Source organism: Triturus cristatus, chromosome 2_1 (assembly GCF_964204655.1).
Source record: "Triturus cristatus chromosome 2_1, aTriCri1.1, whole genome shotgun sequence".
NCBI classification, from domain to species: domain Eukaryota; kingdom Metazoa; phylum Chordata; class Amphibia; order Caudata; family Salamandridae; genus Triturus; species Triturus cristatus.
Genome location: NC_140581.1, coordinates 248,791,901 through 248,811,801, shown reverse-complemented (window position 1 = coordinate 248,811,801; position 19,901 = coordinate 248,791,901). Strand labels below are relative to the sequence as shown.

General features: G+C 44.7%; 1 protein-coding gene across 1 annotated transcript in view; it reads left to right on the top strand.

Moving 5' to 3' along the window:
- Nucleotides 1-19,901, top strand: part of ADAMTS12 (ADAM metallopeptidase with thrombospondin type 1 motif 12) — a 4,274,824-nt gene that overhangs the window by 2,667,234 nt on the left and 1,587,689 nt on the right. The window contains exon 13 of the mRNA XM_085630806.1: nt 17,387-17,520. Within this exon, the coding sequence (XP_085486932.1) occupies nt 17,387-17,520 (134 nt within the window). The remainder of the gene's footprint in view (nt 1-17,386; nt 17,521-19,901) is intronic.

The following is a 19,901-nucleotide window of genomic DNA, read 5'->3' as shown; positions in this document are numbered from 1 at the left end:
GGGATAGGGGTATTGAACTTGGACAGGTAGGGTGGAGGTGTCATGGAGAGATCCATGAAATATGGTGGTCAGTAAAGGAAAGGAGGGAGCAGGGGCATGCACACAGACATAAGAGGTTGGGGCAAGAGAGTAGGGGCAGCAAACTAAGCAAAGCAGGGGGACAATGATGGGGCATAGAATTGGGCAATGAAGGGCAAGAGGAGTGGACAGGGAAATCAAGCTAAATGGAGGGCAGTGGCAGCACATCAGACCATGCATGGCAGGAGGGAGGGGGCTGGTGCATGGACTATGACAACAGAGGGTAGGGAGGGGGTGGATGGGTCAGCAAGCTAACTGTTAAGGGCAGGTGGGAAGGGCACTGGCAGGACTATGGCCACACACAGCTGTAATGAGGGAGCAGGGTCATGAACTTGGACAATGGATGGCAAGGAGGAGGGGGACAGGAGCAGCAAGCTTGTATGGGGACAGCACAATACCAAGCCAGGCCCTTTGTACAACCCCCTCACCCCCTACCCACTGGGCATCCTACTCAACGGTAAACAAATCTATTAATTCACTGAAAAAAAGCAAATGTTACAGTGATGCAATAGTTAGGAAATAGAATTTAAAAACCTTTCAAATTCACTGAAAAAAACAAAGGTTACAGTGATGTTATAGTTAGATTCAGATTTCACTCATTCAAAACAAGTGAAATTCAGCAGTTATAGTTACCTGAGCTTACTATTAATTATGCCCCCACAATTCACTATTATGACCTCAAAGCACTCATGACATGGTCAGTGACATCACTCATGACATCACTGATGACATCAATGATGATATCAATGATTACATCATGTAGGACATCATCCAGTCATTGTGAGTGTTTTCTAAAAGTTTGAGTGTTAAACATATATACCCCCTTTCACTCAGCCCCTGTTTGACAGTTCACCCTGAAACTGTCCATACTCTGGCCAGAATTACAGGCACACTTTTTGGGGAATGTTTTGTGAAGATTCATCAGATGGCGCAAAAGATATAGGCAAGTTAAAAAAATGCTAAAAATTCACTTGCCACCCAAAAACTCATACCCATCCTAAACCTTACAAATTCCTTTGCCACCCTAAACCCTAACAAGTCCCTTGCCATACAAAAACCCATACCCACTCTAAACCCTAAAAATTCTCTTAACAGCCAAAAACACATACCCACCCTAAACCCTAAACATTCCCTTGCCAGACAAAAACCCATACCCACCCTAAACCCTAAAAAATCACTTCCCACCTAAAAACCCATACCCACCCTAAACTTAAAAAATGCCTTACCACCCAAAGCCCATACCCACCCTAAACCCTAAAAATTCCCTTGGCATCCAAAACTCCATACCCATCCTAAACTCTAAAAATTACCTTGTTAATCTAAACCCTAACAAATCCCTTGCCACACATAAACCCATACCAACTGGAAACCCTAAAAACTCCCTTGCCAGCCAAAAATTCATACCCAACCTAAACCCTAAATGATCCCTTGCCAGACAAGACCCATACCCACTCTAAACCCTAAAACTTCCCTTGCCACCCATACCCACCATACACTTTACAGAATACCTTACCACCCAAAACCTACACCCACCTTTAATCCTAAACATTATTTTGCCATCCAAAAGCTCATACCCATCTTAAACCCTAAAAAATACCTTACCACCCAAAAACCCATACCCAGCACTAAACCCTAAACATCCCATTGACACCCACAAACCCATACTCACCCTAAACCTTTAAAAATCCCTTCCCACCCATAACCATCCTAAACCCCAAAGATTCACTGGCCACCCAAAACCCACAACCACCCTAAACCCTAAAAAATAGCTTACCACCCAAAAACCCATACCCAGCCTAAACCCTAAAAATTCCCTTGCCACCCAAAAACCCATTGCCACCCTAAACCCAAAAAATTCCCTTATGGCCCAAATACCCATACCCGCCCTAAACCCTAAAAATTCCCTTGACACCCAAAAACCAATACCGACCCTAAATCCTAAAAGTTCCATTGCAACCTAAAAACCCATCACCCACCATAAACCCTAAAAGTTCCCTTGCCACCTAAAAACCTATACTTAACCTAAACTCTAAAATATCACTTATCACCCAAAAACCCATACCCACCCCACACCCTAAAATATCCCTTCCCACTCAAAAACCAATACCCACCCTAAACCCTAAAAATTCCCTTGCCACACACAAACCCACACTAAACCCTACACTGAACCCTAAAAAATCCCTTACCACTCAAAAACCCATACTCACGCTAAACTCTAAAAAACATACCGTGCTACCCAAAAACCTATACCCACCCTAAACCCTAAAAAATCCCTTCTCAACAAAAACCCAACACCCACCTTAAATCCTAATAACACCCTTACCCTAACATATATATATTACCTACTGCTCGTCGGTTGCTGCTCCACTGCCAACAGAACCATCTTATCCGCCCGTCATTGAAATATGGTTGGCAAGACCTACTGCAATGCATTCAAAGGGCTCCTTGAGCTCACCGGTGCGGCAGAAGGGGTTGTATTCCCTACCATGGTGGCGGTGCCTGCCAGGCACCACCATAGGGATTACAATGTCCCTTTTCTCCCACCTTTCATGGCGGTTAACCCACCATGAAAAGGCAGGCGAAAAGGGACTTTGGGAGCCTGTAGCGGGCCCCTCTTCCCTCCTGGTCCTCCAAAATGGATACTGGACTACATATCCATGCACCATATGGCAGGCACCACATGGTGCCTGCCACGAAGTGCAGGGATATGCCAGGTGTCCCCATTTTGCATTGCGAGGGGTGCTGCAGTCAGCAGCACCCGCCGCAATGAAAAGTATAGGCATTGCGACCACTGTGGTGGGGGTCGCATCATAATGCCTATGTCAGGACCACTGACAGCCTATTGGGTGGTCCCAATTTCAGATAGGTTGGCAGGCAGATGTAAGTCTGCCCGCCATCCTAATCTGCACCTTAGTTTCCATAGGAAAAGCATTTTTGACTTGGCTGTAACTTTTGCGTCGTTTGACCAATCTGCATGAAATTTCCCCCCAAATGTTTCACAGTGGGTACTATTGTATGTAAAGTTTGGGGGTGATCCGTGCAGTGGGGATCGAGAATTTGGGGTTTGAAATAAGGTGTTTGTAATGTTAATTCCCATAGGAACCTTTACCACACCTACAGCCTGAACCGCTGAACTGACTTTCACCAAATTTGGCAGGGAGGTAAATCTCGGTTCAAGGAAGTCTCAGACAATCTCATGGCCACTCACAGAACCACTCAGACATTCTCACAGCCATTGCCAGACCCATTCAGACACTCATGCATCCATTCACAGACCAACTGAAAGACTTATGCACCAACTCACAGACCCACTCATACACACATGCACTCACTCACAAACTAACTCACATACTCATGGAGGCATTCACAAACCCACTCAGACACTCGAACACCAACTCACAGACCAGCTTAGACACTCATGCACTGACTCATACACTCACGCACCCACTCTTAGACCCACTGATATACTCACGGACCCACTCAGACACCTACTCATGTGAGTTGGTGTGTGAGTGCCACTATAGAGGAGTGAGGGTTGTGTGAGTATTTGTATGATCAATCAATCAATCAATCAATCAGGGATTTATAGAGCACGCTACTCACCCGTGAGGGTCTCAAGGCACTGGGGGGAGGTGTGTAGCTCCGGATCAGTTGAAGAGTCAGGTTTTGAGGTGCTTCCTAAAGGTGTACAGAGTAGGGGAACATCTGATGTTGACTGGGAGCTCGTTCCCGGCCTTTGCTGCAACCTAGGAGAAGGCTCTTCTGCCTGCTCTGGTTCTGTGGATGTGTGTGGTCTCTGCCAGGGTGAGGTCAGCAGAGCGGAGGTTACTTTTGGGTACATGGAAGGATACTCTCTCATTGAGGTATTTGGGTCTGATGTTGTGGAGTGATTTTTAGGCGTGGGTGAGTAGCTTGAAGGCTACTCTCTTCTCGACGGGGAGCCAGTGGAGGACTCGTAGGTGCTGGGTCATGTGCTCGTGTTGTGGGGTTCCGAGGACAAGTCTGGCTGCGGTGTTCTGGACAGTTTGGAGTTTGTGTAGCAGGTTTCTATTGATTCCGGCATAGAGGGCATTGCCATAGTCAAGCGTGCTGGTTATGAGTGCGTGGGTCACGGTCTTTCTGCATTCGGGGGTATCCCCTTGAAAGTCTTGTGGAGGACGCGGAGGGAGTTGAAGAAGGTGGTGGCGACGGTGTTGATCTCACGGGTCATGGTGAGGGAGGAGTCTAGGATGATGCTGAAGTTTCGGGCATGGTCTGTTGGAGTGGGTGGGTTTCCCAGGGCGGAAGCCCACCAGGTGTTGTCCCAGGCGGTGGAGGAGGGTCCAAGAACGAGGGCCTCTGTCTTCTCCGAGTCGAGGTTCAGACAGCTGTTGTTCATCCAGGCTGCCACATCCTTCCTTCCTTCCTGGAAGCAGAGTCTGGTGTCTTCGGGATTTTTCGTGAGGGAGAGGATGAGCTGGGTGTCGTCGGCATAGGATACTATGCTGACCCTATGCTGTCTGACGATGGTGGCGAGGGGGGCCATGTAGATGTTGAAGAGCATGGGGCTGAGCGAGGATCCTTGGGGGACTCCAAAATTGATCTCTGTGGGTTCAGAGAGGAAGGGAGGGAGTCTGATCCTTTGGGTTCTGCCGGAGAGAAAGGAGCAGATCCAGTTGAGGGCGGTTCCTCGTTTACCGGCGTCGTGGAGTCTTGCTGCGAGCGTGTGGTGTGGTGTCAAAAGGCTGCATAGAGGTCTAGTAGGATGAGGGCCGCAGTGTGGCCCTGGTCGAGAAGCATGCGGATTTCATCGGTGGCGGCGAGGAGGGTGGTCTCGGTGCTGTGGTTCCTGCGAAATCCGGACTGGGAGGAGTCAAGGATGGTGTTCTCTTCGATGAAGGTGGTCAGCTGGGCGTAGATGAATCTCTTGGTGACTTTGGCTGCGAAGAGAAGGAGAGAGATGGGCCAGTCGTTTTTCAGGTCCGTTGGGTCGGCCGAGAGTGTCTTGAGGAGGGGCTTGACCTCTGCCCACTTCCAGTCGTCGGGGAAGATGCTGGATTTGAGGGAGGCATTAATGGTCCGGCCTAGTTCGGGTGCTATTGCGGTGGCAAGTCTGTGGTAGATATGCGATGGGCAGGGGTCCGTGGGGGCTCCTGAGTGGGTGTTCTTCATGTTCGTGGTGGTGTCTTCAGTGGTAGCAGGTTTCCAGGTGGTGAAGGTCAGCTGGTTGTCAGTGGTGGAGAGGGGAGTGGTGTCTGGAGTCTGTTCGTAGAGGGCCTTGATTTTCCAGTGGAAGTAGGAGCTGAGCTTGTTGCAGAGGTCCTGGGATGGTGTGATGTCTGTGGCTTCGCTGGAGGGTTTGGTGAACTGCTGTATGACGAAGAGTTCTTTTGCATTACTTGCATTGGTGAGGATTTTATTCTTGATAAAGGGTATGGGTCTGTGAATAGGTATGTGAGCTTGTGTGGGTGTGTGAGTGGGTGTATGAGAGGTTGTATAGGGGTGTGAGTAGGTGGGTGACTGGTTCTGTGGATGATGTCATCAGTGATGGCATGTCATGATTGATGTAATATATAAGATCATAAGCAGTGCATTGCAGGGGTGTAAGTTATAGTTAGCTCAGGTAAATATAACTGCTGAATTTCTATGTTTTTTTAAAGTGAAATCTGAGCCTATATCATCCCTGGAACCTTTGTCTATATATATATATCTATATTTATATATCTATATATATAGATTATATAATATTTATATCAAAGTTATTGAATTTTAAAGTTCTTAGTCCCGGGGCCTCTTGGAGGCTGGGGGAGAGGGACTGCATACCTCCTCTTCATAAATATATGCCCCATCTCCCCCATGGGCCCTGGCCGACCCAGAGGTGGTTTAATAGAAATAGGCAAGAGTCCTTGCTTTTTAAAAAAATCTGCAGATTCGCAGCAACTTTAAGAAAACGTATTTTTGCCCCCTGGTGGGTACCCCACCACCAGGCCTAGGGGATCAGGGGATCCCTACCCTTCATCCTTATGTCTTTTTTTAGCTTTTTTCTTTGGACTATGGACTGAGTTCCAAGTTGTAAGATGGCTGCCACCACTTCCTGCTTTATGTGGTGGCAGCCAATCAGATCTCGGAAGGAGGTCTGTCGACTCATGATATAAACAAAGTTTTTGAGTATTAATTGCTCAACAACTGTGTTGGAAATTGCCCTTTTTGCTGGGTCATCCCTGAACTTTTTGCCTTCCTCCTATATTTTTTCTGACCTGTTGTTGGCTATTTTATGACTCTGGGCACTTTACCACTGCTGATCAGTGCTAAAGTGCATATGCTCTCCCTCTTATAAATTGATGTATGGATTAGTGATTCCATGATTGGCTGGTTTGGTTTACCTGTCAGACCCTAGTACAGTGCACCCGGAGTGCCCAGGGCTTGTAAATCCAAATGCTGCTGGTGGGCTTGCAGCACCAGTTGTGCCACCCAGAGAAGCAGCCTTGTAAAATGTGTCTAAGGCCTGCCATTGCAGAGCCTGTGTGCAGTTTCGCACTGCCATGTCGACTGGTTAAGTGCACCCACTTACCAGTCCCTAAACCTTCCCTTTGCTTCATATCATTCACCCCTATGGTAGGCCCAAGGCCAGGTGCATTGTAGGTATAAGGTAGAACAAGCCCCGATGTGTGTGGCATGTCCTAATAGTGAATTACAGCCATTTCCGTTTTCACTCTTGCAAGGCTTCCTGTTCTCCATAGGTCAGAATGGGCAGTTTGATTATTACATCTTATAATCCTAAACTGACTCAGGGAAAATGGTAGAAATTCAGGTTTAGTATGCCTGAACTCAGAATGATAAAATACATCTTATAGTAAAGTTGGTTTTAACATTCTGTGTTTGAAAATACCACTTTTAGAAAGTAGGTATGTTCATGTCTAACCATCCAAACCTGCCTTTGCTAGGCTGTGTATTCCTTGTCTGGAGTTTTGAGTGACAGGGGCTGGGGTATTCCAGGGGGCTGGGGAATTCCCGGAGACAGGGTGAGTCAGCACAGGGCTGAATAGAGAGATCTGCATCTAGATGGGAGGGAGGAGTTGCACCTGGGACCTGAATAGGACAGTACCTGCCCCCCACAGTGCTGGCTCCACCCCCTGTGGTGCGTCTGATGACTCTGCCCTGCACTTTGAAAGGAGAGAAGCAATCATGTCAACAAAGTGCTCCAGGGCTGTGCTTTCCCTCCACAATGCTGGCTCCACCTCCTGTGGGGCGTCTGATGTTTCTGCCCTGCACTGTGAAAGGAAAGAAGGAGTCATGTAAACAGAGTGCTCCAGAACTGGTTTAGACTGGGCAAAGGCCCCTCTGCCCTCAGAGGACAACGGATTTTGGGGTATAAATATTGGGACCCTGATCCCAAGAAATTAGATCATCCTGGAATCAAGAAGGAACCTCTGCCAAGGAGAAAGCTGGAAGACTGAAGAGGTAGGACTGTACTGTGTGTTTGTGGGCTGACCTGCAGTTGCTTTGCTGCCAAGGCGAGGGGAAGGACTTTGCTGTTGCTGTGTCCCCTTGCTTGAAGAGATCTCCAAGGGACTGAGGAGAGCTGGCCTCCTGCTAAGAAGTCCCAGGAACAAAAGGACTTCACCCCCAGCTTCCCCCCTGAACTCTGCTGAGTGAGTTTTGTCCTTCCTAGAGCGCTTGATCCAATTGTGGGGCCTCTGGAAGTTGTGCCTGCTGTTTGGGGAGCTGGACAAGAAGAAAAGAAGAAGACCTGCAATTTTCACGCATCGCTCGCTTGCGGAGTGCACCGACGACAGTGCGAGAGAATTCCCATCGCCGCGAAGATCGTCGCAGCGCCTGTTGCTGCTGCAAGAACCGACGCATCATTCACTTGCGGAGCATATCGCCTCGGTGCGGGAAGATTCCTGTTGCTGCGAGTATTGTCCCAGAGCCTGTCGTCGCTGGGTGAGATCGTCGCACCGCTTGCTTGCGGACCGCATCATGTCGCTGCGAACATCGTGCATCATCGCCGTGAGAGGAAAAAATCGACGCTGCGCCGTGCATCACCGCCGCACCTGAGATCGTCGCCGCCCCGAAGATCTTTGCATTGTGCTTGTGCGAGAAGCTTCCTACCGAACCTGCGCACCGGAATCCATACAAGGTATCGCCTTCCTCCCCATACAGAGCAGATTCGTCACAACACGCCCGCTGCGTGCAGCGGGGCTGTCGCATCACCTCCCCAGGGTCTCAGGAGTGACGCATCGCTTGTTTTTCAATGCTGCAGCTTCCATTTGGAACTTTTGTCGCATCTACAGGTACTGTGGGCTAAAAAGTGGCGCAACTGTGGATTATTTTGACGCAAACCCTAGAACTCTTTAAAAATCATATTCTTGAACTGTGTATGTTGGATTTTTGTTTTTTTGGTCTTGTTTAGTTTAGATTAAATACCTTTATTTTTCTAAACTGGTGTGGAGTTCATTTGTGGTGTTTTCACTGTGTTACTGTGAGTGTTGGTACAAATACTTTATAAATTGCCTTTGATAAGCCTGTATGCTCGTGCCAAGCTACCAAGGGGGTGAGCAGGGGTTATCTAAAGAGTGTATCCCCCTTACCCTGACTAGAAGCAAGGGTCCCTATTTGGACAGTGGTACCTACCTCTGCCAACTAGAGACCCCCAGATCTAACAAACTACTAAACAGATTTACACCAAATTACAAAATGCACCCTTTCCGGATGGGCTGTAGCTGTGTCTAAAGTTGCTATGGAAAAAGGAATGGGGAAAATGTGTTTTGGGACTCCATTTTGTCTCGTCCCCTGCATGACGGATCACCCTAAATTTTTCATGCATAAACTAGTCAAAAGTTAGCACTTTCTGGAAAGTTTTGTGGAGATTTGTCAAATGACACCATAGTTATTAGCTATAAAAAAACAGGGGAGTGATTCTGTTAAGGAGTTCAGAGGTTGGAATCCTAATAATGTAATCAAATTTTTTTTACCTCTGACACCATGGATACTACAAACTTAAGCTTACCAGATGGGTTTTTTATTTACCCCTGGATTGCAATTAAATGCGAATCTATTTTGTGTATTCCATCAAGACATGTTGTTCCTAAGCAGCGCCTACTTAAACAGAGACTAAGTGCTCCGTACAATTTACAATACATTCATAATGAAAAAACAAAAGGAATTAAATAAATACAACCTTACGTACATACACAATAACGAACAAATTGTGTGATCAAACATAAAGAAAGATTTTTTGGTACAATTTACAGGCATCAAGTTCTGAAGATTTATGTGAAAAGAAAAGTCCTACTCTCTTCTCAAACGGGAGTACAGGGACTCCTTTTGATGTGGCCCTCACGGTACAAGAGTCTTTTAAATGCCAAAGAGAGGTCGCCTCTGAGTTTATAAACCAGGTGTGCAAGACCGTATTGAATGAATTGCAAATAGTCACAACGATTTGACATCGATTTATCCTGGGTTCTATTAGGCTCTCCTCTTCATGAAAATAACCAACGCGTTTCGACCTTCTGCGTGGCGCTTCTTATCTCAAAGGTCTTCATCAGGGTAGATGTATTTGTACGAAGGACTGGTGATATCTATTTATATAAAAAATACAGATACTAATCAGGACTTTTAAAGGTGTGAGGAATATTTATAAGTGAAAGGATTTATTTAATTGAAAGTTTTACGTACCACATTTGTAATTAGAGGATTTCAGAATCCGTAACTCGCTTAGTCAAGGAAGGATCTTTTAGGCTAAAACAAAACAATGAACAAAAAAGTATATAGATTATCATGAGTCTTAATGCTGGTCTCTTTAATGTTTTATTTAGAAAGATGTTAATCCCTCGAGCCTACACCAAAAAGTGCCTAAGGTGAGGAAAATCGTTCGGGGGAGGTAGCAAAGAGTGTCAAAAAAGTATTAAGAGATGTTTGATGAGCGCACAGTGGAAAATGTTCATTATCTGTGCCTCGCAGAGAATGTGCATAGCTCTTGCCTTTAGATATCGGGAACCGTGTAGGGGCCAACCACCTCTCTATCGTGCATACGGACAGAGCATATGACTGCCCTTAAGTCCCCAATGTGATAACTAATATTAAGGAGGCACGCACTCTTTTTACCTTCGTTTGCCGGGAACCGGCTTCTACGATATCTTTAAACAGGGCCCGACGGGCCGGCTGCAGATCGCCGTACCCTCTCCGGGCAGAGCGCATCTTGATGCTTAGTCTTCAGGCAAAAAGTCAATCCTTAAGGGCCTCAAAAATGTTAATTCCTTTTATTTGGGATCTAAGAAAGAGCGTTCCTGCACTCGCACCGGAAAAGCCAACAAAGAGTTTCCGGGTTCTAGGACAGGGAAGGGGGCGGGGGCGGTTCTACTGCGACGTTGTTCCCGTGCGTTGCTATGGAGCCTGACGCTAGTGCAATGAACTGTATTTAATCAAAGTTCAACAAGTAAGAAAAAAAGTACGAAAAAAACTCCGTCTTTCCGAGTGATGTGTAAGGGGAGTTGAAAATTAATATGTATACATTGCTACGAGATTTTCTTAGCGTCGGCAGGTTTAGATCAATTTAGAGCAATATTTTAAAGATATTTATAATCTAAACTCTACAAAGCTGCTCGTGTCATGAATTCTCCCATTACTACTACCGTGCTCACAATACAATGTTGGTAAAATACACACATATTGTCTTTACATTGTACATAGATGGAAAGGAAAGAAAGAGAAACTGTATAGAAGCTTGCTTAAATCCAGTGATTGAGCTCACTGAGTTCATTCAGTCCATTGTCAATAGTATTTAAATACATGATTGTTTTTGCTTCAAATCTAGATAAGAGGGTGTTGACATTCCCTCCAGACACATGTTTAAGCACAGTCCATTTTATATCGTTAGGACTGTGCTGGCGTTGAAGGCAATGTGTGACCATCGGTGCACTGATAATCTTGCATCGAATTCTGGAACGATGTTGAGTCATTCGTGTCTTAATGGCTTGGGTTGTTTTTCCAACATATACTTTAAGGCACGGACAAATGGCATAGTATATCACATTGTGTGTATTGCAGTTCGTGAAAGACTCATGTTTTACAAATGTATTTCCATGCGTGAAGCTAGAACCTTCTATTGTGCTTTCACACGAGGAGCAATTGCCACATCTTCGATGACCTCTGATGGGTGGTAAAGTAAGCAACGTTCGAATTGGTTGGGTGAATTTTTTCTTAGTTGTGTCGGCATGCGCTAGTTTGTCTTTCAAGCTTTTGTTTTTCTTGAGTGCAAAAATTGGAAGGTTTTGTAGAGGTTCCAGGGCTTTAACCATGGACTCGTTTTTTCGTACTATTTTCTTCATATCACTGGTGCATCCTGAAAAGGTGGTAACGCAAACGAGAGGTAAATCATCCCCTCGTTCTTTGGGTACCAGTAATGTTTCCCTAGGAATATACCACGCTCTCTTCATGGCCCTCTTCAAGAGCTTCTTTGGATACTGCCTCTCAACCAATTTGTTCATGAGAGCATTTGCATTGGTAAAGTAATCCTCCTTCTTCATACAGTTACGCTTTATTCTCAAAAACTGACTGAAGGGCATGTTTTCCCGGAGATTGCGTTGGTGAAAGCTGGAAAAGTGGAGTATGGTGTCTGTTTTTCTCTTATACAGGGTCGTGTATAGACTTCCTCCTTCATGTTTTATCATCAGGTCTACATCTACCCTGATGAAGACCTTTGAGATAAGAAGTGCCACGCAGAAGGTCGAAACGCGTTAGTTATTTTCATGAAGAGGCGAGCCTAATAGAACCCAGGATAAATCGATGTCAAATCTTTGTGACTATTTGCAATTCATTCAATACGGTCTTGCACACCTGGTTTATAAACTCAGAGGAGACCTCTCTTTGGCATTTAAAATACTCTTGTACCGTGAGGGCCACATGAAAAGGAGTCCCTGTACTCCCGTTTGAGAAGAGCGTAGGACTTTTCTTTTCACATAAATCTTCAGAACTTGATGCCTGTAAATTGTACAAAAAAATCTTTCTTTATGTTTGGTCACACAATTTATTCGTTATTGTGTATGCACGTAAGGTTGTGTTTATTTAATTCCTTTTGTTTTTTCATTATGAATGTATTGTAAATTGTACGTAGCACCTAGTCTCTGTTTAAGTAGGCGCTGCATAGGAACAACATGTCTTGATGGAATACACAAAATAGATTCGCATTTAATTGCAATCCAGGGGTAAATAAAAAAAAACCATCTGGTAAGCTTAAATTTGTAGTATCCATGGTATCAGAGGTAACATTTTTTTGATTACACCATAGTTATTAGCAACACATAAAAGATTTTTCTAATGAAACAAGATCCTAACCAGTGGCGAGTGATCTATATTACCCAGTGGCAGTTGCCACTGGGTAATTATACTCATAGTTATGTCAGCGTTTCCATAGGAAATGCATTTTGTGTTGCTAATAACTTTGGCACTGTTTCACACATCTCCACAAAACTTTTTTTTAAAGTGCTCTTTTGTGTCTAGTTTGTGCATGGAAAGTTTCGGATGATCCGTCAACCAGGGACTGAGAATAAAGGAGGGTGTCGCAAAACCCAAAATCCCCATGCATTTTCCATAGACTTCTTTAAGAAGCACTTCCGCAAAAACTGCTGATAGGAATTTCATCAAATTTGGCAGGAAGCTAGATCTTGGTATGCAGATTGTGCTTTTTATGATTTTTGTGTAAATCTGTTCAGTAGTTTTTCAGTAATTAAGGTTAATAAATAATTGTATATCTAGATGGCTGGGTTCAAGAGACTCCCATCGAGAGTACCTCAGACCCAATTTTAAAAAATAGACTTAATGACTTAGTCCCTTGCCCTTAACTTGAAAAATAAAAAGATATAAGGGGGCAGAGTAGGGACACCCTCGCCTACATGCCCCATGAAGGGGGGCCCAAAAGGACCCACCTCAGGCCAAAATTTAAAAACAGCTCAGCAGATTTTGCCGTGATCCCATGAGAGTCCCACCCTTAGAGACTCTGGGCCGCATTGTTTGATTAACAGGAGGGTGCATGACCCTCCTCCTGAAGCCATATTTAGCCTTAGGGACCACATCTCCTTGGGTCCAATTTATTAACATACGAGGGTTCTGATTTATAAAAATGGGGAGGGGGCATGCAGCCCTCCTCCCTGTGCCATATTCAGCCCCGGGGACCCTATACCCAGGGCCCAATTTTCAATCTGTATTCAGCTCACAGGCCCAATTTAATAAATATATTGAGGGTGGCATGTGACCCCCTACCCTAAACCATATTCGGCCCTAGGGATCCCATCACTTGGGGCCCAGTGAATTGGTTAAGAGGAGCGGGTCCACACTGCCCCCCAAGCATTTTCCTGGCCCTGGGGACCTTATCTCCAGGGGATGGCTCCTTTGCAGAGTCTCGGGGAGCCCCCAACCCTTGGGCATAGCAGTTTCCCTGTAAGCACCAGTGTGGACAGGGAAACTTGTTTTTGCACCCGCTGGTGGGATCATTTTTAAAACTCCTGCCAAAGGGGAGCAAACATAAAGTCTGCTCCCAGTGGGAGGGAGCTTTAAAAATACTCCTGCAATCTGATGTGGGATCTGTTTCCCTGCCCGCACTGATGCACTGATGAGGGCAGGAAAACAGGTCTACAGATTGCTCCCACCCAGAGGGAGTAGCATAAATAGCTGCTCCCTCTGGGTGGGAGCAATGGTGGCTCACCTGCCATGTGGGGAGCCGACTGGTCCCACTGCTGCCCTGGGACTCCCGCCGCAGCCCCCAACATGTGTATAGTGAGTACCCTGAGTGGGCACCCGGGCAGCTACCTGTTTAAAATAGAGATCGTTGGGGATGGAGTCCCTGTGGCAAAATAGGGTTGGGGAGTGGGCCACTTGGCCCCATCCCCATTAAATTAGAGGGGCACTGAGTAGTATGCACTACACTGCAATGCATACCCCTCGGTGCCCTTACATAGTTATGTAAGGGCACCGAGGGGTATGCACTGCACTTGAGTGGATACCCTTTGATGTCCTTATATAGATGTGTAAGGACACCGAAGGGTATGCACTGCACATTGCAGTGCCCACTCTGTCCCATCGCGGAATTATATGGAATCTCGCAGAATATTAACGTAATCCCATGGAATTCCGCAGAATGAAACTCTGTCAATTCCACCCAGCCCTAGGTTTATGCCCTGGCCTCATATGCTTATATCAGGTGACCCATGTGGTTGCCATCAGGATCATGGTACAGTGATGGGGGATCCTCCTGCCACCAGGCTGATGTTGGCCCTGAGGTAAATTATCCTTCGAGTTCCCCTTTGGAGAGGTTGATCCACGTCTCATACCTGAATCATGGCTGGCCAGGTTCCATTAACCGGTGAGCTGTTTCACAACACCTAAATATGGAGTGATGCAGCTGCTGTTGGCAATTTTCCTATGGAACATTTCTTCTCAGGGTTGCCCAGCTTGCACTTTTGAATGGACTGTCTCTGTCCTGTCCAAGTTGAGGTTGAGAAGCCGACTTTGAGGGATCACCACTAGACAAACCTCAGAATGTGAAGAACAGGGCTGGACTGGTAACCAAAACCAGCCCTGGCAAACTGCTCGGCCGGCCCCCCTGGGGCCCAAAACCAGCCCCCCTCCCCGTCGGCCCACCAGGGGAATGCCCGGTGCCCGCTACGGCCAGTCCGGCCCTGGTGAAGAATATACACAGCTCAGAGGTGTTGCGCCAGATGGTATGTTTTGTCCTGAAGAGACTCACTGGAGTTTTGGTGTGGGTCATCAACGTCAACACTGTAATAGGAATTGTCCAATGTTTATATGCTTCAATACAGAAATTAGACTATTTACTGAACTGCTGTGTAATTTCATAAATTTCGGGACATCCCAACTGTATATATGCATCCTGACTCTCTAATTACATCATATTCTATTGTTCACATTAATGCATGTATGAGCACTGACCATCTACACCACCTATTTGGAGAATAAATATATGAATTCATAGTTGATATTGAGAAAGAGTTTATTGTAGTATGACTTCATGGTGACACATGAATGAGACCTGAGAACCATTGTATTGAGTCTACCTTAAAAATAATGGCACAACGCACCTTCTGACACTTGATTAGAGTAAATGATTAAAGCGTAATGTGCAAACTTAAATCTGCAATGGGGTAATGACCAAGAAGGGCTTGCTCATCAATGATCTCCCAAAGAATACCCTCACCAGTCAAGAAGAAAATGAATCTGCTGTGAGCAACAGGAAAGATGTGTGTGTTCAAGCTTATATGAGTATATGAGCTCTCTGGAACATTAGCAAAAGAATTTAGTCCCAACAGCACACTCCATCACTTACGAGAATCACTTTCAATTCAACAGTTTGTTTTCTGTGCAACCGTGGAGTCTGTACCTTAGAACAGCACTGCTAGCTACCAGTACAGGTTAGGAGAAGGGGTTGTGTGCATGTGCTAAAGCCGGTGCAAGACTCCTGAACTAGCATATGGGCATGCATGGTAAATTCAGGGAGTCCCTTACTAACTTGGATGTGAGCAGCACAAGGCTTTGAAGTTCTAATATAACACTAGGCAAAATCATGAATTGGAGGTGTGTAAATCTCTTGAAGTTGTCTTCAAATTCCTGCAATTTTCAGAACCTTCATAAACCTTGTGAAGTCTAAATTCGAGTCGAAAGAATTGTACAAAAGGAGGGTTTGCAGAATTTAACTTACAGTGGGATACTTTTCCAGGAACAAAGGGTTTCACAAGCAATGTATCCCCGAAGCATGGTTTAGTGAAATTTCCAAAACTTTACGTTTGCTAAATGTAAGCAATTTGTGCATGTTTTCACGTAGACATAAGCACATTTCACCTGCTGCCATCCAGAGAGTGACCATAACGTCTACACGAACACAAGCCAGGCTTACATCAAGGTGGCCTATAACAAATTGCGGATTCAGTGGTACTCAAAGTGGCTTAATGGATCTCAGCATTAAGAAGCTGTATCAAATTTCTTCTTTGGTAAAAAGGGGCTCAGTACCTTAAAGTAAGTTTGAAGTTTGTCGCTGTCTCGTAGGGAAGTTGCCATTCTATAGGGAACTCTATGATATTGGCTATGTTGCTCTGTCAATCCTTTAACAGAACCAATTACAGCATTTATTGGACTGGTTCAAATAATGAGCAGGCCTAAATGTACTAAAATAAAATTCCTTTTGTTAGTTTAATGGCAAGCACGTTGGATCTTGATCATGTGATTGTAGACCTGCTATGTATTTGATGCTCTCTGGGAAAAAAGGCATAGGTAAGTGGCCTGATGTAGCTCGCCCCCACATCAATATCAGCTTTTAATTTAGTATTAGGGCCAATATCCTGTACTGTGATGAGCTGAATAGATGGTAATTTCCAATTAAGTAAAGAGCAGAATAATGCCTCACTTAGCAAAACTTAAAAAAAACAATTTGGGGCAACTTGGTTAACTCCTTCAGTGCCCATGACAAGATGGTCTCGTCATGGAGCGCGGTTGCACTGTGCCCATGACGAGACTATCTCGTCATGAACCCCGCCCGCTAATGAAAGGGCCGGCACAGGGCGGGGAAAGGGCGGGGCACTCAAGGGGTTAATGAAGATCTTTCAAAATATTCCGAATGCGAGTCACACTTTCAGTAGGATTTAAAGTGGTATACCAATGTTGGTTCATGCACCATGCTACCTCAGAAGGTGACATGCATGACCAGTCCACACCAGCCTGACTACTGAACCATTGTTTCTGTAGAAGAACCTGTCCGTTGCCAGGAGCTTCACCAGAGGTGAATAGTAAAACTATGATCTCTATTGGATTAAAGGGGACATCCAGTGTGGAGGAGAAAAGTCTGTTCTCTTTACCATGTCCCTACCAATCAGAACAATAGGCATTCTGTAGGGTTGCGTTGTGTGAAGACGTCTGTTTGAGTTTGAGATTGTGACACCCATTACTGGAAGGACTTTTAAATGAACCACTTGAGTTTGCATGTACTTCTACACTTGTTTGTGCCAAGATACATAAATTGTGCCACTGCAATTTGCACCGGCGATTGCATCGCCTGACAAGTGCAAAACAGACATTAGTACGCATTGCCTAGTTCAAAAATGGCATTTTGCTCCAGTCGGAGGTCCATGTATAAATGCACAAAACATGAATAGTTCCACAATTTATGTAATTTGGGAAATAGTCATACAAATTTGCGATGATACCAGTAAAATATATGAAAGTGCTAGGGACCTCTCTGGACCACTTGAAGGGTCTAATTTTTGTGGACTCCTGATTTAATTCAATGACGCGCCTAAAACAATACCATTAATTTTCTCTGCAGCAACACCTTGTGAACTCCACTGTAGACCTACGGATGGCAACTTTGCTGACAAGATGCTGGACGCCGTCATTGATGGTACCCCTTGCTTTGAAGGGACGGACAGCAGAGACATATGCATTAATGGAATGTGTAAGGTATTTGACATGTTTCTTTCTTTGCAGCTTCTGTGTAAGCAAATGAACATTTTACTTTACAGAAATTAGTGAATCGGATATAGTTTTATATCCCATAGAGTTACAGCTATACAACTTATTTTATGATTATTAATATGTGCTTACTTGAAATAGGGTCACGGCTTGGGACTCTATCTTGAGAACTGCTTCACAAAGTTTTAATAATTGCATATCTCAGCTGTGCAAGAAGCTGATACCCTAATAATAGGGTCCATGTTTTTTCAGTGGAATCGGTTTCAAATTCATTACCTTTTCGATGGCAAGCTTGAGTTGTATTTACTGTTAAATTATGTATTAAAATATGCCTTCGATTTCATTTAATTTCATGTTCAATCGCTACACTCGGTGCAGCAAAGTGTATACTTTGCATTTGTTATATTCCAAGCTTCCCACGTGGCTGGTTTCCTTTAGTAAGATCAGTGATATGCTCGTCATGTTGGGGGTAGGTGTATATTTAACTATATTAACTAACATATCCCTTTAATAGACATCTTATGCCTTTCTTACAGCATAGTGCGAGGATCTACTTGTACAGTGTATGCAGTGAGGGTGGCAGCCCTTAGTTCTTCTTTGACTACTTTGAAAGTCTTGGCACATTAGCCTCTACCATGGATTAGTAATTACTTAAACATTAAAACAAGTTATATGTATCTAGAGGTTAGACTTCATGGTATATTTCAAACTGTATACACACTGTAAAACAGTAACATAGAACAAATCTGAAATATTGTTATGTGCATGAGCTATTCTGAATTTCATATTAAGCCATGACAGGACTAAAACACAGATTCTACCCATTTATTACAGTCAGTGGCTCAGTTCAGGCAGGTGGTGTTCGCCTGATTACAATGGTTCCTCGTCAGAGGTATTGCTTATTGGCCTCACCCCAAAGATGGGCAATTCATGCCCTCCCTAAAAAACTTTAAAAAAATACTGATTGATATGTATCATTCATAATAATCTCCCTCGCTTTTCGCTTCTATAAGAACCTGTTAGATGCACCAGGCTTCATATATGATCCTCAGGCCTCCCAACACCTGCTGCTGAGATCTGTTGTTAAATTGAAAAAACCCTGAGATTATTAAGTGCATCAGACGGGACAAGCACGCCCCAGCTTGCCACATGTCACCGAAAGATTGGATGCTCTGTGACAGAATCTTGTGAATAACCGGACTCATAGAACTGTGCAGATCTTGAATCTGGTCGACATCATGCCCATTAGACCAACCTAACTCAACCCTTGATGGAAGCGACCCCCTTCTGAAACCAAAAAAATAATCAAAAGTCTACAGTGTGATTAACTTTGAGTCCTTGACATGGTACCGGCCTCTCTTAGACCATCGGTGGAACTTTATTTTATTGAAAGCCTATTTCAGCTCCGAAGCTTCTCAAAAGAACAAGATGAGTGATTTATTTCTTGGAGTGAGAACTGAGAACATTTATAATCTCCTGCCTTCTCCCAACAGAGGTCTGAGCTGAAGGGATACTGAGCCCAGGCATGAGATATTTGTTTTAAGGAGCAAGATATTCATCTGACCTGGTCCTGACTTGCACGTGATGGGCAATGTCCGGCGGATATTGGACAGTTTGCCAACCTATTTCCAGAGAAGTGGAAGGGCATCAGGAAGGTTTACCCAGGGATGGAGCAGCGCGCATGCTGACAGCCTTCTTTCTATTCCACAGGGAAGTGTAGTAGGGTCTTAGAAAGAGGAGTTAAGGAAAGGGACCATTAATGAGCATTTATTTCTGACAAACATTGTTACTTGCCCACAGAGTGAAACATCACTGAAAGTTAAATCAAGGCCATCCACCATATAGTGGGGACGCAGGAAAACAAACAAGCACCCAGTTGGGAACAGGCATATCTTTGCCACTGTAAACATGATGCATTGCCCATGGAGCTGTGCATGTGTAGGGTATGAACCCTGCTTTACAAAGAAAACTATACCATGGTTACACTGACAGAAAATTCTTGAGACAGTGCTTTACTTAACAAGAGAGGGAAGACATGTTTAAACAGATGTAAACTTTCCCACTGCGGAATACTGTTGTGGTATACCTGAATACGTTGTTTGCTGGAGTATTGTCTATGAAAATGTATGCATAGAAATGCAATAGTCAGATTAATATAGAGTACTGAGCCATTCGAGTGAACATGAGAGCTATGTGGTAGAACCACTCCTGACTGGTGTCTAATAGCAAGAGATATTGAAATTATTTTTAATACTGTACTGGTAACATATAAAAATGTGGCGTGTTTGTCACATTATTAATCCCACAATGTTTTAACTGCAGTTGTTCCTCAATACACAGAAGACAACACTACTAATGGCCGAGATAAT